Here is a 21,883-nt window from a genome sequence, read left to right as displayed (position 1 = left end):
CAGACAGGCAGGAGCTCACAGAGGGTGGCCCAGGCCAGGCTGCCCCACCTGCTGGCAGGGCCGGGAGGCAGGGCAGTGTTCAGGGGCTACGGTTTCCTCACCATCGACGCTCTTTTCTAGGGGCACCAGCGCCAGAGTGGTGCAGAGAAAGCTTGTAACCCCAGGGGTCTTAGAGCCACCCCAGAACAGCACCCAGCAAGAGGGGGTACCGGGGTGGGCCAGGTGTGCCCCCAGGGCAGCTGTGTGGGGAGTGGGTGTGGCAGGGAGGGCTCACCTTTGACTCTGAGAGAGGCCAAGGTCTTCTGGCCGCCCACCACGCAGGTGTACTCGCCCGAGTCCTCAGCCCCAAGTCCGTGGATCAGCAGCTCACACGTGGCTCCCTTGCGTCGCATCTCATACTTGGGACTCCCTTGCAGTTCCATGCCCTCCTTGAGCCACAGCACGGGGGCCCCAGGCTCTGAGTCATTCAGCTGGCAGCACAGCCGGGCCACACCACCCGCCTCCTGCTCTGCACTCTGCAGCTCCGTCTTAAACGTGGGCCTAGGGGCTGGGGGGCCAGGGAGGGGCTCTTAGGGCTGCGACTCAAGGCGCCTGCCAGCTCCATGGGGGCTGAGGGGCCCAGGGAGGGCAGGGGCCCTGGAAAGCTCACCGCGGACAGAGAGGCTGGCAGTACTCTGTGCATGGCCTGTGTCGCAGGTGTAGTCGCCGGCATCCTCCTGCTCAGCGCCGTGCACCAGCAGCTCAGCGGCTGTGCCCTCCAGCACCATCTGGTACTTGGCACAGGGGAAGAGCTGCAGGGAGCCCTTGCGCCATTCCACGCTGGCGCCTGCCCGGCTCAGCTCACAGCGCAGGTGTGCCGTTGCACCCTCGTCTACCTCCTGGGCCTGCAGCTCCCGAAGGAACCTCCCGGGTGCAACTACAGGGGTGAGGGAGAATATGAGGGCAGGTGCAGGAGCAGCTATGAGGGCAGGGGGGCCCAAAGGCGTGCAGCTAAGGCGGAGAGGTAGCGGGGGGAAGAGCTTCAGGCCAGGTCTGCCCCGCGTTGCACGTGCGAGCCCATGTCACCTCCAGGGTGGAGGTGCGGCCCTGACAATCCCCCACAGTACGTGGGGCCGGCCTCGGGGCCCACCTGTGACGGTGAGGGTGGCGCTGGTGGTCTGGGAGCCGCAGGTGCAGGTGTATTCTCCAGCGTCCTCCCGGCGCAAGTCCCGAAGCACCAGCTCCGCCATGTGGCCCCGCTGCTGTGGCTCCCAGCGCTCATCAGCCTGCAGCTCCAGGCCACACTTACTCCAGACCACAGCGGCGCTAGGCTCAGACAGCTCACACCGCAGGCTGGCTGAGGTGCCCTCCTCAGCATGCAGGCTCTGCAGTGGCTTCCTGAACACCACCTGTGGGGCTGTGGGGTGGGGGTCAGGGGGTGAAGGGGAGAGAGAAGGTCAGCCCCAAGGCTGGTGCCCAGACACCCAGCCAGGAGACTGGCACCCCAAAACCCAGTCAGACCCACCCAGGGCCTAGGCCAGGTGTGGCCCATGGCTTCACCCCAGCTGCCTGACCTGCCCAAAGCACCCAGTGCCACGGGATCCTGGAGGCTGGAGGTAGAAATGGAGTCATGGGCCTGGGTCCACTCTAAGGGGAAGGACGGACTGAACTGGGGTTTATGAGAGGAGCTCTGGATCTGACCCAGGCTATTCTCATGCTGATCTCCACCCAGGAAGCCCACAGACAGGCCTGTATCCCTCCAGGTCATCAAGGTGGGGGCAGGGGGATCTCCTTGGACCCCTAGGGCGGGGCCATGACCATCAGATCCTAACTAGAGGCTTTGGACTATAAGGAGAAAGTTGACTGCATTATGACGGGTGGAGGGAGGGGAATAAGGGGGGAGTTCTTTCTCTACGGTGAGCTTAAGCCATGTGAGGTCATTTGGCTGGAGATCAGTACGCAGACACAAGGACACTGAACAAAGCTCTAACAGGGCAGCACAGGGTGACATAAAGAAACTGCACATGGCACAGAGGAGGAAAGCACTCATGGGGAGCCAGTGTGGGCACAAGAGACAAGGGCACAAGTACAGGCTCCCAAGTAAGCCCACAGGGCCATCTTTACCCTTAATGGTCAGCGTGGCAGAGGTCCTCTCCTGCCCGCACACACATGAGTACTCCCCGGCATCCTCCACGGTCAGGCCACGGATCTCCAGCTCACACATGGCCCCATCCTGCCTCAGGCTCACTCTGTCCCCGGCTCTGAGGGTCTCGGGCCCCTTCCTCCACTCCACAGGGGCTGCCTTGTTCAGCTCACAGCACAGCGTGACCATGGCCCCTTCTGTGGCCTCTTCCTTCCTCAGACCCATTGTGAACTTGGCAGGCAGGCCTGGAGATGGTCAGAAACACACACTATCATGCTCTCTGAACACGCAGAATAAACAGGACGTGGATAGTTCATAGAAGATATAAAACCCAACTGGACACAGACCACCTGCTGCAAGTGCCCAGTACACACTGTGGACTGTGACATTTAAAGGTCCAACCTGTACATGTGCCACACAGCAGACAGGGACCATGACAGGGACAACAAAAGAATTATGGAAGGAAAAGGATAGTGAGAGAGCAGGTAGAAAAGGAAACTGAGAGCAGAGAGGTAATGGGCAGCCACCAAATGCCAGTCCACGTGGTCACATGTGGTCTTTACCCCTGATGGTGAGCGTGGCTGATGTCCTCTCCTGCCCGCACACACACGAGTACTCCCCAGCATCCTCCACAGTCAGGCCACGGATCTCCAGCTCACACATGGCTCCGTCCTGCCTCAGGCTCACTCTGTCCCTGGTTCCCAGGGTCTCGGGCCCCTTCCTCCACTCCACGGGGGCTGCCTTGTTCAGCTCACAGTGCAGCGTGACCGTGGTCCCTTCCATGGCCTCTTCCTTCCTCAGACCTTTTGTGAACTTGGCAGGCAGGCCTGGAGATGGTCGGAAACACACAAACACTATCACGCTCTCTGAACACACGGAAGAATCAGGACATGCACAGTACAGAGGACACAAAACCCCACTGGACACTGACCACCTGTTGGGTGTGCCCAGTACACACTGTGAACTGTGACATTTAAAGGTCCAACCTGTACATGTGCCACACAGCAGACAGGGACCATGACAGGGACAATAAAATAATTGTGGAAAAATAGATAGCTAGTGGGAAGCAGCTGCATAGCACAGAGAGATCAGCTCGGTGCTTTGTGCCCACCTAGAGGGGTGGGATAGGGAGGGTGGGAGGGAGACATAAGAGGGAGGGGATATGGGAACTTAGGTATATGTATAACTGATTCACTTTGGTATAAAGTAGAAATTAACACACCATTTTAAAGCTACTACACTCCAATAAAGATGTTAAAAAAAACAAAAACAAAGGGGGACTTTGAAAAAAAACCCAAAAAACCACAGGGAATTTGAAAAAAAAAGAATTATGGAAGGAAAAGGAACAGGATAGTGAGAGAGCAGGGTAGAAAAGGAAACTGAGAGCACAGAGGTGATGGGCAGACACCAAATGCCAGTCCACGTGGTCACATGTGGTCTTTACCCCTGACGGTGAGAGTGGCTGATGTCCTCTCCTGCCCGCACACACACGAGTACTCCCCAGCATCCTCCACGGTCAGGCCACGGATCTCCAGCTCACACACGGTTCCATCCTGCCTCAGGCTCACTCTGTCTCCAGCTCTGAGGGTCTCAGGTCCCTTCCTCCACTCCACAGGGGCTGCCTTGCTCAGCTCGCAGTGCAGTGTGGCCGTGGCCCTTTCTGTGGCCTCTTCCTTCCTCAGACCCTTTGTGAACTTGGTGGGAAGGGCTGGGAAAATCAGGAAGACACAAACACTACAACACTCTCTAAAGGCACAGATTAGACACGACATGGACATCACAGAGAAGACACAAAACGCAACTGGACACGGGCAATGTGCTGGGTGTGCCAAGCACACGCTGTGGACTGGGGCTTCCCTCGGCCCAGTCCCTTCAATGTGTGGCTGTGACACTTTCCGCAGACTCCTCAGGCCACATGTTTGTATTAATCTGCTGGGCAGGGCTGGAGAGGGTTGGACGGTGTGGGGATCATCAGATTCTCTGGAGATTATTGGGGGACAGCACATGCCTGGATGGAGTAAAAGACACAGACTCCAACAGGAAACGGGACAGAACGTGCAGTGACACGAGGGGTGGAAAGCAGCTCAGATGCTGGTTGCTCGTGGTTCGCACAATAGCCCAGAAGGAGGAAGGAATTCCGTGGGGTTACGGGAAGAGAGTGGCACTGAATCGAGGAGGGCAGGGAGGATAAGTGCAGGGGGATGCCATGAAGTCAATAATTGGACAACAAAACACAGCTCTGCTTGGCCACACGGGTCTTTACCCCTGACGGTGAGTGTGGATGAAGTTTTCTCCTGACCACACACACACGAGTACTCCCCGGCATCTGCCACAACCAGGCCACGGATCTCCAGCTCACACAGGGCCCCGTCCTGCCTCAGGCTCACTCTGTCCCTGGTTCCCAGGGTCTCGGGCCCCTTCCTCCACTCCACGGGGGCTGCCTTGTTCAGCTCACAGCGCAGCATGGCCGTGGTCCCTTCCATGGCCTCTTCCTTCCTCAGACCTTTTGTGAACTTGGCAGGCAGGCCTGGAGATGGTCGGAAACACACAAACACTATCACGCTCTCTGAACACACGGAAGAATCAGGACATGCACAGTACAGAGGACACAAAACCCCACTGGACACTGACCACCTGCTGGGTGTGCCCAGTACACACTGTGGACTGTGACATTTAAAGGTCCAACCTGTACATGTGCCACACAGCAGACAGGGACCATGACAGGGACAACAAAAGAATTATGGAAGGAAAAGGATAGTGAGAGAGCAGGTAGAAAAGGAAACTGAGAGCAGAGAGGTGATCGGCAGCCACCAAGTGCCAGTCCACGTGGTCACATGTGGTCTTTACCCCTGACGGTGAGCGTGGCTGATGTCCTCTCCTGCCCGCACACACACGAGTACTCCCCAGCATCCTCCACGGTCAGGCCACGGATTTCCAGCTCACACACGGCTCCATCCTGCCTCAGGCTCACTCTGTCTCCAGCTCTGAGGGTCTCAGGCCCCTTCCTCCACTCCACGGGGGCTGCCTTGTTCAGCTCACAGAGCAGCGTGGCCGTGGTCCCTTCTGTGGCCTCTTCCTTCCTCAGACCCTTTGTGAACTTGGTGGGAAGGGCTGGGAAAATCAGGAAGACACAAACACTATAACACTCTCTAAAGGCACAGATTAGACAGGACATGGACATCACAGAGAAGACAGAAAACACACTGGACACAGATCCCCTGCTGGGTGTGCCCAGACACACTGTGGACTGTGACATTTAAAGGTCCAACCTGTACATGTGCCACACAACAGACAGGGACCATGACAGGGACAATAAAAGAATTATGGAAAAATAGCTAGCTAGTGGGAAGCAGCAGCATAGCACAGGGAGATCAGCTCGGTGCTTTGTGCCCACCTAGAGGGGTGGGATAGGGAGGGTGGGAGGGAGGGAGACGCAAGAGGGAGGGGATATGGAAACTTATGTATATGTATAACTGATTCACTTTGGTATATAGCAGAAACTAACACACCATTGTAAAGCTATTATACACCAATAAAGATGTTAAAAAAAACAAAAACAAAGGGGGACTTTGAAAAAAAAACAAAAAACCAAGGGAATTTGAAAACAAAAAAGAATTATGGAAGGAAAAGGAACAGGATAGTGAGAAAGCAGGGTAGAAAAGGAAACTGAGAGCACAGAGGTAATGGGCAGACACCAAATGCCAGTCCACGTGGTCACATGTGGTCTTTACCCCTGACGGTGAGAGTGGCTGATGTCCTCTCCTGCCCGCACACACACGAGTACTCCCCAGCATCCTCCACGGTCAGGCCACAGATCTCCAGCTCACACACAGCTCCATCCTGCCTCAGGCTCACTCTGTCTCCAGCTCTGAGGGTCTCAGGCCCCTTCCTCCACTCCACAGGGGCTGCCTTGCTCAGCTCGCAGTGCAGTGTGGCCGTGGCCCCTTCTGTGGCCTCTTCCTTCCTCAGACCCTTTGTGAACTTGGTGGGAAGGGCTGGGAAAATCAGGAAGACACAAACACTACAACACTCTCTAAAGGCACAGATTAGACACGACATGGACATCACAGGGAAGACACAAAACACAACTGGACACGGGCAATGTGCTGGGTGTACCAAGCACACGCTGTGGACTGGGGCTTCCCTCAGCCCAGTCCCTTCAATGTGTGGCTGTGACACCTTCCGCAGACTCCTCAGGCCACATGTTTGTATGAATCTGCTGGGCAGGGCTGGAGAGGGTTGGATGGTGTGGGGAACATCAGATTCTCTGGAGATTATTGGGGGACAGCACATGCCTGGATGGAGTAAAAGACACAGACTCCAACAGGAAACGGGACAGAACGTGCAGTGACACGAGGGGTGGAAAGCAGCTCAGATGCTGGTTGCTCGTGGTTCGCACAATAGCCCAGAAAGAGGAAGGAATTCCGTGGGGTTACGGGAAGAGAGTGGCACTGAATGAGGAGGGCAGGGAGGATAAGTGCAGGGGGATGCCATGAAGTCAATAATTGGACAACAAAACACAGCTTTGCTTGGCCACATGGGTCTTTACCCCTGACAGTGAGTGTGGATGAAGTTTTCTCCTGACCACACACACACGAGTACTCCCCAGCATCTTCCACAACTAGGTCACGGATCTCCAGCTCACACACGGCTCCGTCCTGCCTCAGGCTCACTCTGTCCCTGGTTCCCAGGGTCTCGGGCCCCTTCCTCCACTCCACGGGGGCTGCCTTGTTCAGCTCACAGCGCAGCATGGCCGTGGTCCCTTCCATGGCCTCTTCCTTTCTCAGACCCTTTGTGAACTTGGCAGGCAGGCCTGGAGATGGTCGGAAACACACACTATCACACTCTCTGAACACCCAGAAGAATCAGGATGTGCACAGTACAGAGGACACAAAACCCAACTGGACACCGACCACCTGCTGGGTGTGCCCAGTACACACTGTCGATTGTGACATTTAAAGGTCCAACCTGTACATGTGCCACACAGCAGACAGGGACCGTGACAGGGACAACAAAAGAATTATGGAAGGAAAAGGATAGTGAGACAACAAAGTAGAAAAGGAAACAGAGCAGAGAGGTGATGGGCAGCCACCAAATGCCAGTCCACGTTGTCACATGTGGTCTTTACCCCTGACGGTGAGCGTGGCTGATGTCCTCTCCTGACCGCACACACACGAGTACTCCCCAGCATCCTCCACGGTCAGGCCACGGATCTCCAGCTCACACACGGCTCCATCCTGCCTCAGGCTCACTCTGTCTCCAGCTCTGAGGGTCTCAGGTCCCTTCCTCCACTCCACAGGGGCTTCCTTGCTCAATTCACAGTGCAGCGTGGCCGTGGTCCCTTCCGTGGCCTCCTTGCTACTCAATCTTCTTATGAACTCAGTAGGCAGAGCTGAGGATGATCAGACAGACACAGACATCAGAGTCGTGGGAGAACTTCAAAGGCAGCACACGACAGGACAAAGGAAAAGACACAAACTACTACAGGAAAATAGGACAGAAGCTTCAGTGACACAAGGGTGGAACATAGTTTAGATGCTGGTTTCTCGTGGTTCACACAACAGCCCAGGATGGGGAAGGAATTCCGTGGAGTTATGGGAAGAGGGTGGCACTGAAGTGAGGAGGGTAGTTGGGATAAGTGCAAGGGGATGCCATGAAGTCAATAAGTGGACAACAAAACACAGCTCTGCTTGGCCACACGGGTCTTTACCCCTGACAGTGAGTGTGGATGAAGTTTTCTCCTGACCACACACACACGAGTACTCCCCGGCATCTTCCACAACTAGGTCACGGATCTCCAGCTCACACACGGCTCCGTCCTGCCTCAGGCTCACTCTGTCCCCGGGCCTCAGGGTCTCGGGCCCCTTCCTCCACTCCACAGGGGCTGCCTTGCTCAGCTCACAGTGCAGCATGGCCGTGGCCCCTTCTGTGGCCTCCTCCTTCCTCAGACCCTTTGTGAATTTGGCAGGCAGGCCTGGAGATGGTCAGAAACACACAAACACTATCACGCTCTCTGAACACATAGAAGAAACAGGACGTGGATAGTTCATAGAAGGTACAAAACATAACTGGACATGGACCACCTGCTGGGTGTGCCCAGTACACACTGTGGACTGTGATATTTAAAGGTCCAACCTGTACATGTGCCATACAACAGACAAGGACCATGACAGGGACAACAAAAGAATTATGGAAGGAAAAGGATAGTGAGAGAGCAGGGTAGAAAAGGAAACTGAGAGCAGAGAGGCGATGGGCAGCCACTAAATGCCAGTCCACGTGGTCACATGTGGTCTTTACCCCTGACGGTGAGCGTGGCTGATGTCCTTTCCTGCCCGCACACACACGAGTACTCCCCAGCATCCTCCACGGTCAGGCCACGGATCTCCAGCTCACACGCAGCTCCGTCTTGCCTCAGGCTCACTCTGTCCCCAGGTCTCAGGGTCTCAGGCCCCTTCCTCCACTCCACAGTGGCTTCCTTGCTCAGCTCACAGTGCAGCATGGCTGTGGCCCCTTCTGTGGCCTCCTGGCTTCGCAGTCTTCCTATGAACTCAGCAGGTAGGGCTGGGCAGGGTCAGATGAACACAGAACATCAGAGTCTCAGGAGAACTTTGGAGACATGACAGGACAGAGGAAAAAACAGACTCCAACAGGACAACAGGACAGAACCTGCAGTGACACGAGGGGTGGGAAGTAGCTCAGAGCTGGTTTCTCATGGTTCACACAACAGCCCAGGAAGGAGGAAGGAATTCCATGGAGTTATAGGAAGAGGGTGACATTGAGACAAGGAGGGTGGATGGGATGAGTGCATGGGGAAACCAGGAAGTCAATAATTGGACACCAAAACACAGCTCTGCTGGCCACATGGGTCTTTACCCCTGACGGTGAGCATGGCTGAGGTTTTCTCCTGCCCACATACGCATGAGTACTCCCCGGCATCTGCCACAACCAGGCCACGGATCTCCAGCTCACACACGGCTCCGTCCTGCCTCAGGCTCACTCTGTCCCCGGGTCTCAGGGTCTCGGGCCCCTTCCTCCACTCCACAGGGGCTGCCTTGCTCAGCTCACAGTGCAGTGTGGCCGTGGCCCCTTCTGTGGCCTCCTTGGTCTTCAGATCTTGGATGAACCGAGCAGGCAGGGCTGCAGAGGGTTAGATGGACAGAAACCATCAACCCCTCAAAAGGACTGGGTGTATGACCGGAACATTCAGGATGAGAACAGAAGCAGCAAGGGTGGAGGACATGGGAAGAGGCAGACCAATGCATACATGAGAGTGTGATCATCTTGCCTCTTGCCCAGTGAGGTGCAGGGTGGCAGGGGACTGGTTCCATCCAGGCCTCTTGTCTTCTCAGAGCACATCTGTCCTACCTATACCCATTTATACTGTCTAAGTGCTGACCTCGTCTGCACCCAGAGTACAAACCAGGCTCCTCCAGCTCACACATGCAACAATGCAATGTACATCTCTCCTGGGAGAACCTTCAGAAGGCACCTTCCAGTCATGACATCAAGTGCCCCACGGACATCCCTCAGTTGTGCTCCCCACCGCAGGTAGAGTGTCAATCCAGCACTGCCCACATCTGGGCTCACTGCATGCCTTCCCTGCCCACACCAGGCCCCACCTCATCCACCTCGCACGTTCCTTCCCTTACCCCACTGGACTCGCACTCTCCTAGCTCAGATCTCCTAGACCCTAATGGATTCTAGCTGTGGCCTTCTAACCACGCCCCAAGCCCTCCAACCTGCAGTCTTCTCCTCCATCCCAACTCCAGGAAGAGTGTGAGCTTCACAAGTTAGAGCTGACCAGAGCCCACCCTGGTTACAACCTGTTGTGGGCTGAATCATGTCCCTCAGAAATCATATGTTGGAGCCCTAACCCCCAGGACCACAGAATGGAGATGTATTGGGGGATGTGGCCTTTAAAGGGGTGACTGAGAAAAAAGGAAGTCACTGGGGTGGAACCTAACCCAACATGACTGGTGTCCTTGTAAGGAAAGGATATTAGGACACAGATACACACACAGAGGGATGACCATGTGAGGACATGGAGAGAAGATGGCCATCTACAAGGCAAGGAGAGAGGTCTCGAGGGAAACCAGCCCTGCCCACACCTTGATCTCGGACTTCCAACTCCTAGGACTGGGAGGAAAAAATTTTCTGATGTTTAAAGCCACTGTTATGTTGTTAAGCCATTCAGATTTTGGTACCAGGAGTGGGTCGCTACTGTAACAAATACCTAAAATTATGGAAGTGGCCTTGGAACTGGGTGACGGGTCGCAACTGGAAGAGTTCTGAGGTGCATGTTAGATAAATCTAGATTGTCTTGAGGAGATTATGGGTAGAAATATGGATGCTAAAGATGCTTCTGGTGAGGCCTCAGATGGAAATGAGAAATGTGTTATTGGAAACTGGAGGAAACGCAATCCTTTAATAAAGCAGCAAAGAATTTGGCTGAAACGTGTCCCAGAGTTTTGTGGAAGGTAGAACTTACAAGTGAACTTGGATATTTAGCTGAGGCAACTCGTAAGCTAAGCATTGAAGACACAGACTGATTGCTCCTTGTTGCTTATGGTAAAATGTGAGAGAAAACTGAGTTATGTCAAAGAAGGAAGTATTTAAGCAAAGGGAAACCAAAAGTTGAGGATTTGGAAATTTTTCAGCCCACTGAAATTGCAAAAAAATGAGAATGCCTGTTCTAGAGAGAATACCAAGGGTGTGGCTGGAAAATCATTCAGTAAAGAGATTATGAGTGTGAGTCCTGGATCCAATCAGCCACCTCAGCAAAGCCAGGACTAGAGATAGAATTATCCAGGAAGGCTGTGTGGAAGGCTCTTGTCTGAAAGCTTGGACTCCTGTGAATTGTAAAGGAGACCAACAAGGCTTTTGAGAATTTTATATCAGCAGAAACACTGCCAGCCATGACTTAATCAGACACAGAAGGGACAAAATGATGGAAGCTGGGATTTCTATAGGATGGGTCAATACAGCTATCTGGCTGGGAACATGTGCTATCCTTCAAAGTTGGGAAGAATAAGCCCAATGGCAATTCAGAGGTCAGCAGGGATGCCACTGCATCCATGGTCCCAGAGGGCCACGCCACCTCTGTCCAGGGCCAAGGGGGTGAGGTCACCACTCTGGTGGGCCCAGAAGACAGAGCATTAAGCCAGAGGATCATTCTCCAGCCTTCAAATCTAACAGAATCTGTCCTAGTAGACGCTGGGTTTCTGTGAAACCAGTGGCCTCTTCCTTCTTTCCTATCTTTCTCTTTTGCAGTGGGAATATCTATCCCACGCCTGTTCCACTGAAGTGTTTTGGAAACGTGTAACTTGTCTGATTTCATAGGTTCACAGCTGGAGAGGAATTTTGCCTCAGGATGAATCATAACTCTAGTCTCCCACATACTTGATTTAGATGAGATTTAGATTAGATTTTTGACTTAGCTTGACACTGGAATGGGTTAAAACTTTTGGGTTTGGGGGATGGGGTAAATGTACTCTGCATGTGAAAAGAACATGCATTTTGGGAGACAAGATGACAGAATATTATGGACTGAATCATGTCTCCCCTCAAATTCATATGTTGAAGCCTTAACCCCCAGGAACTCAGAATGTGAATTTATTTGGAAATAAGGTCTTTATAGAGGTAATGAAGGATAGAATGGGGTCACAGGTGGGGGGGGCACTAATTCAATCTGTCTTATAAGTGTCCTTATAAGAAGAGGAGATTAGAACACAGGAACACACAGAGGATGCCCAGGTGAGGATAAAGGGAGAATACAGCTGTTTACAAGACAAGCAAAGAAGCCTCAAAAGAAACCAACCCTGCAGACACGTTGGTCTTGGACTTTCAGCCTCCAGGACTGTGAAACAATACATGTGTTGTAAGTCACCTAAATGTGGTATTTGTTATACAGCCCAAGCTTTCTGAGACAGAGGTCTTCAGAGGCTCCACACAATCTCCAAGGTCAATCAAATGCTGTTACCACACACAGGAGGGCCTGGCCTGTCTGGCCACCTGCTCCCTGAGCCCTTCAATGCTGCACCTCAGTCTTCCTGTGCACATGCGTCACTAACATGAATGACTCCACTCCATACCTGAGGTCGAGACCCCATGCGTACCCACAGCCCCAGCCACATGCCAGTGGCCCAGAGCAACTCTGCTGGACCATGATGCCTCCTTGGGGGTGTCCCCACACCACCTGCCCCTTGGGTCTGAACCCGCGGGGTCTAGACAGGGCTGGCCAGAGCGTTGTGTGAGATGGATCAGACAGACGGTGACTGTAACCCTGAGACGACAGTGACATTGGGAGAGCACAGAACAGGTGGCAGCGCGAAGTCATTCAGGTGGCCACATGCAGTCTTTACCCCTGATGGCCAGTGTGGCTGATGTCCTCTCCTGCCTGCACACACACGAGTACTCCCCGGCATCTGCCACAACCAGGCCATGGATCTGCAGCTCACACACGGCTCCGTCCTGCTTCAGGCTCACTCTGTCCCCAGGTTTGAGGGTCTCAGGCCCCTTCCTCCACTCCACAGGGGCTGCCTTGCTCAGCTCACAGCGCAGGGTGGCTGTAGCCCCTTCCATGGCCTCTTCATTCTTCAGACGCTTTGTGAACTTGGCAGGCAGGGCTGGTCAGAAAGACACACACACAATCACACTCTGTGAGCACACACAAAAGGCAGGATGCGAACAACACAGAGGAAACACAAAACCCAAGCACACATGGGCCATGTGCTGGGTGTGCCGAGGGCACACTGTGGTTGGTGGCTTCCCTCAGCCCAGCCCCTTCTGTGGACTCCTCAGGCCTAATACTTTGTGTTAACCTAGCAGGCAGGGCTGAGAAGGGTCAGAATGACATGGAGACTATCGGGTTCTCTGGAGAAGTTTGGGGGCAGAACGTGACAGGATGGAGGAAAAGACACAGACTCCAACAGGACAACAGGACAGTACCAGTGGTGACATGAGGGGTGGGAAGTGGCCTAATGGCTGGTTTCTTCTGGTTCATACAACAGCCCAGGAAGGTGGAAGGAATTCCACTGCCTTATGGAAAAAGGGTGGCACCGAGACAGGGAGAGAACGTGGAATGAATGCAGATGGATGCAATGAACTCAATAACTGGACACCAAAACATGGCTCTGCTTGATCACACGTGGTCTTTACCCCTGACAGTGAGCATGGCCAAGGTCCTCTCCTGCCCACATACACACAAGTGCTCCCCAGTATCCATCATAGCCAGGCCATGATCTCCAGCTCCCAACGGCCCCACCCTGCCTCAGGCTCCCTCTATTTCCATCTCAGAGGGTCTCGGGGCCCTTCCTCCAATCCACAGGGGCCATCTTGTTCAGCTCACAGCACAGTATGTCCATGGTCCCTTCTGTGGCCTCTTCATTCCCCAGACCCTTTGTGAACTTGGCAGGCAGGGCTGAGGAAAGCTAAGAAGTCACTGAGAATATCAGACTCTCTCAGGGGACTCTGTGTCCAGAACACCACAAAAACCACACAAATTGCAAAAGAGCACAGTATGAACAAGTGAACAAATGCACAGATGGTGATGGAGGCAAATGCCCCAGAGGGAACAGAGAACACAAAGCACTGGACATGACATCTACTGGACAAGGACACAGGAGCCATGAGACAGCTGGGGGAATCCAGTTGAAAAGATACAGAAAGCCACAGGATCCAACGGGGGTGGGGGTGACATGGAAACAAGTCCATTTGGCCTCACGTGGTCTTTACCCCTGACGGTGAGCATGGCTGAGGTTTTCTCCTGCCCACACACGCAGAAGTACTCCCCGGCATCTGCCACAACCAGGCCACTGATCTCCAGCTCACACACGGCTCCGTCCTGCCTCAGGCTCACTCTGTCCCCGGGCCTCAGGGTCTCGGGCCCCTTCCTCCACTCCACAGAGGCTGCCTTGCTCAGCTCACAGTGCAGCGTGGCCGTGGCCCCTTCTGTGGCCTCCTCCTTCCTCAGACCCTTTGTGAACTTGGCAGGCAGGCCTGGAGATGGTCGGAAACACACAAACACTATCACGCTCTCTGAACACGCAGAAAAAACAGGACGTGGATAGTTCATAGAAGATACAAAACCTAATTGGAAATGGACCACCTGCTGGGTGTGCCCAGTACACACTGTGGACTGTGACATTTAAAGGTCCAACCGGTACATGTGACACACAACAGACAAGGATCATGACAGGGACAATACAAGAATTACGGAAGGAAAAGGATAGTGAGACAGCAAAGTAGAAAAGGAAACTGAGAGCAGAGAGGTGATGGGCAGCCACCAAATGTCAGTCCACGTGGTCACATGTGGTCTTTACCCCTGACGGTGAGCGTGGCTGATGTCCTCTCCTGCCCGCACACACACGAGTACTCCCCAGCATCCTCCACGGTCAGGCCACGGATCTCCAGTTCACACACGGTTCCATCCTGCCTCAGGCTCACTCTGTCCCCGGCTCTGAGGATCTCGGGCCCCTTCCTCCACTCCACGGGGGCCGTCTTGCTCAGCTCGCAGCGCAATGTGGCCGTGGTCCCTTCTGTGGCCTCCTCCTTCCTCAGACCCTTTGTGAACTTGGCGGGCAGGGCTGGGCAGGGTCAGAGTGACACAGAAAACATCAGACTCTCTGGAGAATTTGAGGGGATCAGGATGTGGACACTTGACAATAAAACACTCACACTTTGGAGCAAATCAGGAACAAAAGCTTGGACTCACAGACACATGGGTAGGTGGCAGTGCGTGGGGGTAGAGGACAGACTAGGCTGAGCCCATCTACATACAAACCAGCAAGGAAATGGAAGCCTCAGTGAGGACCTCGTGACATGCACAGACACATAGAAATGGCCACAGTGCCCACAGGACGGATGGAAAGGGACAGGAATCAGAAGCGATGTCCTCTCAGCATCTTCCACGGCCCATCCTGCCTCAGAGTGTATCTGATGCCAGATTCAAGGGCCCAGACCCCTTCCCCCACTCTATATGCCAGGCTGCCCAGCTTACACCACACCATGGCTGTGGCCCCCTCCAGGCCTCACTGCTTAGCAATTTTATGGTCTTGAGGGATATAGCTGGGGACGGAGACACAAAGAGAGCTACCTAAACTTTCCCACGAGTTTGCACCAGCACTCCCCGCTTGTCTACTCCTGCTGCTGCTGGGGCCAGAGCCCCGGCATGACTGGGACTGAACAGGACTGACAGAGCTGGCAACACCACAGCTAGAAGGGAAGCCGAAGTCACCCTCCTCCTGGCCTGTCGTCCCGGGGTAGGTGTCCTTGGGACCTGCGTACTCTTAAAAGCAGCTCTCTTGGGCTGCGTGCAGCTGGTCAACTTGGGTCCTCCGCTCCTTGGCCACTGGTGGTGCCTCGTGCAATGCAAGTTGCTCTTGACTGTGAAATAGGCCTCCAGGCCCACATCCCCTGTGGTCTCCTGGTGGGTCCGAACAGTGTGAGTGCCCAGTGTCTCTGCGCTGGAGACGCTGCACTCCATTCACGAAGTTCAAGGTGGCATGGCCTGGCCTCTCCCCAAAGATCTGAGTGTCTGTGCAAATGACGGCCCTGCCCAGCCTCCAGAATCCTCTTCAGTGTCCACCTTGTCTTGTGAGCGTGGCCCATCACGGCCCAGGATGTGAGGCCTCTGTGCACCTGCTGAGCTGTCCTTCCTTCTGTGCTGAGATGCCCCCGTACCCCATCATCAATGCTGCTCACAGGACCCTCTCAGGACATGGTGGGTGGCCTTATCCTCCATCCCATCTGCTACCCCCACAGGAAGTGACCAGGCCCTCACTAGGGCAGGCCCCTGAGGACCTGGACCCCCGGCACAGGGAGCTGACCTATCGCCAGGCCATGAGCCACACCACAGCCAAGCCCCATCTTGAGTCCTCATCTCGGAGGGTCTCAGGCGCCTTCCACCACTGCATCGGGCTGCCTTGCTCAGCTCACAGCACAGCGTGAATGTGGACAGGGCCCCTCCCATGGCCTGCTCACGCTTCATGACTTTTGTGAATTGGCTGGTCAGGGCTGGGGAAGGTCAGACGGACATGTAGACTGATGGACTCTGGAGCCTGCAGACAAGGAATGGGCCACAGACACCATGCTGGCCACACAAGCACCCGTTGGAAGGGGGGCCCTGAGGGGACACCAGGCAGAATGCCCACAGTCGGCTGCTCTGATGCAAGGGGACTCCCACTACCCCGCTTCAAGGATATCCACCCAACTGGCCGTCATCCACCCCACAAAGGAAGTGACCCTATTGGCCCCTAAACCCATGGGACAGCCCTCCGGCTCTAGTTGACTGTGCCCCACCCTCAAACTGTGACCTCTCATCCCGTGTCCCAGCCACAGGTCGCCACGCCATGCCTGACGGACCCCCTTCTGTGGCAGTTGCCTAGAGCCAGCTTACCTGCCACAGATGCCAGACAGGGGGCCCAACGCCAGCACGGGTGTCCGCCTGCCTTTCCTGACTCTGGCTCGGCTCCTCTCTGCAGCTCTTCCCGACCCTCCTTCCTCTCCTTCCACAGTCAAGCCCTGTCCACACCCACCTCACCTCCACTTTACCCTCCACACCCACCTCACCTCCACCCTATCCCTATACCCAGCCTCACCTCTCCTAACCACCAGGCGCTGGAGAACAGAACCTAGGACCTCCCAACATGGCTCTCCCATGGCCCAGAATGCATGTCCCAGCTTCCACCTCTTAACACTCCATTCGACATCCCACCCTCGAGGGCCACGCTTTGCTCGACTTCCTAGCTTCTCTCTTGGCATGCCCCCTCAAGAGGACCATACTTCCACTCTTGTACTGTGTGGCTGCCCTCCTTCTCTCCCTCAGGCATGAGCCCCTGAGAGCAGGGAGGACCATATTCTCTGCTCTTTGTCTGAGATGGGCCTCACAGAAGCAGGTGCTGGGAGACTCATGCTGCAGGAATGCAGGAGATGCACACAGAAGCGAAAGACTGTACACAGACAGGGCAGGGCTCAAGGACGTGATCAAGCCCTCAGACACGAAGCCACTGCTCCACGTGGCCACACACAGTCTTTACCCCTGACGGTGAGCATGGCTGAGGTTTTCTCCTGCCCACACACGCAGAAGTACTCCCCGGCATCTGCCACAACCAGGCCACTGATCTCCAGCTCACACGTGGCTCCGTCCTGCCTCAGGCTCACTCTGTCCCCGGGCCTCAGGGTCTCGGGCCCCTTCCTCCACTCCACAGGGGCTGCCTTGCTCAGCTCACAGCGCAGCGTGGCCGTGGCCCCTTCTGTGGCCTCCTCCTTCCTCAGACCCTTTGTGAACTTGGCAGGCAGGCCTGGAGAAGGTCGGAAACACACAAACACTATCACGCTCTCTGAACACGCAGAAGAAACAGGACGTGCATAGTTCACAGAAGATATAAAACCTAACTGGACACGGACCACCTGCTGGGTGTGCCCAGTACACACTGTGGACTGTGACATTTAAAGGTCCAACCTGTACATGTGCCACACAACAGACAAGGACCATGACAGGGACAATACAAGAATTACGGAAGGAAAAGGATAGTGAGACAGCAAAGTAGAAAAGGAAACTGAGAGCAGAGAGGTGATGGGCAGCCACCAAATGTCAGTCCACGTGGTCACATGTGGTCTTTACCCCTGACGGTGAGTGTGGCTGATGTCCTCTCTTGCCCGCACACACACGAGTACTCCCCAGCATCCTCCACGGTCAGGCCACGGATCTCCAGTTCACACAAGGTTCCATCCTGCCTCAGGCTCACTCTGTCCCCGGCTCTGAGGATCTCGGGTCCCTTCCTCCACTCCACGGGGGCCGTCTTGCTCAGCTCGCAGCGCAATGTGGCCGTGGTCCCTTCTGTGGCCTCCTCCTTCCTCAGACCCTTTGTGAACTTGGCGGGCAGGGCTGGGCAGGGTCAGAGTGACACAGAAAACATCAGACTCTCTGGAGAATTTGAGGGGATCAGGATGTGGACACTTGACAATAAAACACTCACACTTTGGAGCAAATCAGGAACAAAAGCTTGGACTCACAGACACATGGGTAGGTGGCAGTGCGTGGGGGTAGAGGACAGACTAGGCTGAGCCCATCTCCATACAAACCAGCAAGGAAATGGAAGCCTCAGTGAGGACCTCGTGACATGCACAGACACATAGAAATGGCCACAGTGCCCACAGGACGGATGGAAAGGGACAGGAATCAGAAGCGATGTCCTCTCAGCATCTTCCACGGCCCATCCTGCCTCAGAGTGTATCTGATGCCAGATTCAAGGGCCCAGACCCCTTCCCCCACTCTATATGCCAGGCTGCCCAGCTTACACCACACCATGGCTGTGGCCCCCTCCAGGCCTCACTGCTTAGCAATTTTATGGTCTTGAGGGATATAGCTGGGGACGGAGACACAAAGAGAGCTACCTAAACTTTCCCACGAGTTTGCACCAGCACTCCCCGCTTGTCTACTCCTGCTGCTGCTGGGGCCAGAGCCCCGGCATGACTGGGACTGAACAGGACTGACAGAGCTGGCAACACCACAGCTAGAAGGGAAGCCGAAGTCACCCTCCTCCTGGCCTGTCGTCCCGGGGTAGGTGTCCTTGGGACCTGCGTACTCTTAAAAGCAGCTCTCTTGGGCTGCGTGCAGCTGGTCAACTTGGGTCCTCCGCTCCTTGGCCACTGGTGGTGCCTCGTGCAATGCAAGTTGCTCTTGACTGTGAAATAGGCCTCCAGGCCCACATCCCCTGTGGTCTCCTGGTGGGTCCGAACAGTGTGAGTGCCCAGTGTCTCTGCGCTGGAGACGCTGCACTCCATTCACGAAGTTCAAGGTGGCATGGCCTGGCCTCTCCCCAAAGATCTGAGTGTCTGTGCAAATGACGGCCCTGCCCAGCCTCCAGAATCCTCTTCAGTGTCCACCTTGTCTTGTGAGCATGGCCCAACACGGCCCAGGATGTGAGGCCTCTGTGCACCTGCTGAGCTGTCCTTCCTTCTGTGCTGAGATGCCCCCGTACCCCATCATCAATGCTGCTCACAGGACCCTCTCAGGACATGGTGGGTGGCCTTATCCTCCATCCCATCTGCTACCCCCACAGGAAGTGACCAGGCCCTCACTAGGGCAGGCCCCTGAGGACCTGGACCCCCGGCACAGGGAGCTGACCTATCGCCAGGCCATGAGCCACACCACAGCCAAGCCCCATCTTGCGTCCTCATCTCGGAGGGTCTCAGGAGCCTTCCACCACTGCATCGGGCTGCCTTGCTCAGCTCACAGCACAGCGTGAATGTGGACATGGCCCCTCCCATGGCCTGCTCACGCTTCATGACTTTTGTGAATTGGCTGGTCAGGGCTGGGGAAGGTCAGACGGACACGTAGACTGATGGACTCTGGAGCCTGCAGACAAGGAATGGGCCACAGACACCATGCTGGCCACACAAGCACCCGTTGGAAGGGGGGCCCTGAGGGGACACCAGGCAGAATGCCCACAGTCGGCTGCTCTGATGCAAGGGGACTCCCACTACCCCGCTTCAAGGATAACCACACAGCTGGCCATCATCCACCCCACAAAGAAGGGGCCCTATTGGCCCCTAAACCCACGGGACAGCCCTCCTGCTCTAGTTGACTGTGCCCCACCCTCAAACTGTGACCTCTCAGCCCATGTCCCAGCCACAGGTCGCCACGCCATGCCTGATGGACCCCCTTTTGTGTCAGTTGCCTAGAGCCAGCTTACCTGCCACAGATGCCAGACAGGGGGCCCAACGCCAGCACGGGTGTCCGCCTGCCTTTCCTGACTCTGGCTCGGCTCCTCTCTGCAGCTCTTCCCGACCCTCCTTCCTCTCCTTCCACAGTCAAGCCCTGTCCACACCCACCTCACCTCCACTTTACCCTCCACACCCACCTCACCTCCACCCTATCCCTATACCCAGCCTCACCTCTCCTAACCACCAGGCGCTGGAGAACAGAACCTAGGACCTCCCAACATGGCTCTCCCATGGCCCAGCATGCATGTCCCAGCTTCCACCTCTTGACACCCCATTCGACATCCCACCCTCGAGGGCCACGCTTTGCTCGACTTCCTAGCTTCTCTCTTGGCATGCCCCCTCAAGAGGACCATACTTCCACTCTTGTACTGTGTGGCTGCCCTCCTTCTCTCCCTCAGGCATGAGCCCCTGAGAGCAGGGAGGACCATATTCTCTGCTCTTTATCTGAGATGGGCCTCACAGAAGCAGGTGCTGGGAGACTCATGCTGCAGGAATGCAGGAGATGCACACAGAAGCGAAAGACTGTACACAGACAGGGCAGGGCTCAAGGACGTGATCAAGCCCTCAGACACGAAGCCACTGCTCCACGTGGCCACACACAGTCTTTACCCCTGACCGTCAGCCTGGCCACTGTTCTCTCCTGCCCGCACACACACGAGTACTCCCCGGCATCTGCCACAACGAGGCCACGGATCTCCAGCTCACACGCGGCTCCGTCCTGCCTCAGGCTCACTCTGTCCCCGGGCCTCAGGGTCTCGGGCCCCTTCCTCCACTCCACAGGGGCTGCCTTGCTCAGCTCACAGCGCAGCGTGGCCGAGGCCCCTTCTGTGGCCTCCTCCTTCCTCAGACCCTTTGTGAACTTGGCAGGCAGGCCTGGAGATGGTCGGAAACACACAAACACTATCACGCTCTCTGAACACGCAGAAGAAACAGGACATGGATAGTTCATAGAAGATATAAAACCTAACTGGACACGGACCACCTGCTGGGTGTGCCCAGTACACACTGTGGACTGTGACATTTAAAGGTCCAACCTGTACATGTGCCACACAACAGACAAGGACCATGACAGGGACAATACAAGAATTATGGAAGGAAAAGGATAGTGAGAGAGCAGGGTAGAAAAGGAAACTGAGAGCAGAGAGGTGATGGGCAGCCACCAAATGCCAGTCCACGTGGTCACATGTGGTCTTTACCCCTGACGGTGAGCGTGGCTGATGTCCTCTCCTGACCGCACACACACGAGTACTCCCCAGCATCCTCCACGGTCAGGCCACGGATCTCCAGCTCACACACGGCTCCATCCTGCCTCAGGCTCACTCTGTCTCCAGCTGTGAGGGTCTCAGGCCCCTTCCTCCACTCCACAGGGGCTGCCTTGCTCAGCTCGCAGTGCAGCGTGGCCGTGGTCCCTTCCGTGGCCTCCTTGCTTCTCAGTCTTCCTATGAACTCAGCAGGTAGGGCTGCAACAAGGTCCGATGGACACAAGACATCATCTTCATCCCCCCACAAAGGTTGAAAGGGGTTGTATGGAGCCGCATAGGGTCACATGGGCAGAGTGGGTAATTATACTCACCCTGTACGGTGAGCCTGGCCGATGTCATCTGGTCCCTGAAGCAGCAGGAGTACTGCCCGCTGTCCTGAGGCCTCAGGTCCCGGATGAGCAGTTCCAGCATGGTACCCTCCTGCCGCAGGCTGTACTTGCCTCCAGGCTGCACAACCTCATCCCCACGACGCCACTCCACGGGCATGGCCACCGATGACAGGATGCAGTGCAGTGTGGTAGCACCACCCTCCAGCACCTCCACGTCCTTCAGCCCCTCTTGGAACCGCACTGGCTGAGCTGTGGACAGGCATGAGCTCAGCTCAGCCCTCCCCCCGCTGCCTCCTACAGGGGTCTCCCCTGTGGTCAAGCATGGCTGAGAGCAGCAGCTGCAGGGTGCAGGCAGGCCCACCTCACTGTCTACATTGGGGGCTAGTGACGGTGACCTCAAGACCTCTGCCTCTCCAGGAGGGTGAGCCAAACAGCAGGAAACA

General features: G+C 55.6%; 2 protein-coding genes across 2 annotated transcripts in view; both read right to left on the bottom strand.

Annotated features, from left to right (window-relative positions):
• OBSCN (obscurin, cytoskeletal calmodulin and titin-interacting RhoGEF) overlaps window positions 1-21,883 on the bottom strand; it is a 136,616-nt gene that overhangs the window by 52,189 nt on the left and 62,544 nt on the right. Inside the window, exons 35-45 of the mRNA XM_082621777.1 lie at window positions 21,423-21,689; window positions 8,643-8,683; window positions 5,854-6,076; window positions 4,970-5,233; window positions 4,386-4,649; window positions 3,567-3,830; window positions 2,686-2,949; window positions 2,104-2,367; window positions 1,130-1,396; window positions 650-916; window positions 275-547 (exon numbers count right to left, since the gene is read on the bottom strand). Of these exons, the coding sequence (XP_082477903.1) occupies window positions 275-547; window positions 650-916; window positions 1,130-1,396; window positions 2,104-2,367; window positions 2,686-2,949; window positions 3,567-3,830; window positions 4,386-4,649; window positions 4,970-5,233; window positions 5,854-6,076; window positions 8,643-8,683; window positions 21,423-21,689 (2,658 nt within the window). The remainder of the gene's footprint in view (window positions 1-274; window positions 548-649; window positions 917-1,129; window positions 1,397-2,103; window positions 2,368-2,685; window positions 2,950-3,566; window positions 3,831-4,385; window positions 4,650-4,969; window positions 5,234-5,853; window positions 6,077-8,642; window positions 8,684-21,422; window positions 21,690-21,883) is intronic.
• LOC309804393 (obscurin-like) lies at window positions 8,946-21,387 on the bottom strand (the record flags this gene model as incomplete). The annotated part of the gene is made up of 9 exons (XM_082621742.1): window positions 8,946-9,259; window positions 12,484-12,747; window positions 13,856-14,119; window positions 14,443-14,706; window positions 17,158-17,421; window positions 17,745-18,008; window positions 20,459-20,722; window positions 21,046-21,309; window positions 21,357-21,387. 9 exons carry the CDS (start codon window positions 21,385-21,387, stop codon window positions 8,946-8,948), a joined length of 2,193 nt encoding a protein of 730 aa, XP_082477868.1.

The sequence above is a fragment of the Mesoplodon mirus genome (genome assembly GCF_964341445.2).
Source record: "Mesoplodon mirus genome assembly, chromosome: 5".
Lineage (NCBI taxonomy): Eukaryota > Metazoa > Chordata > Mammalia > Artiodactyla > Ziphiidae > Mesoplodon > Mesoplodon mirus.
The sequence above is the reverse complement of the archived record's forward strand: the minus strand, read 5'-3'. Positions and strand labels throughout refer to the sequence as shown.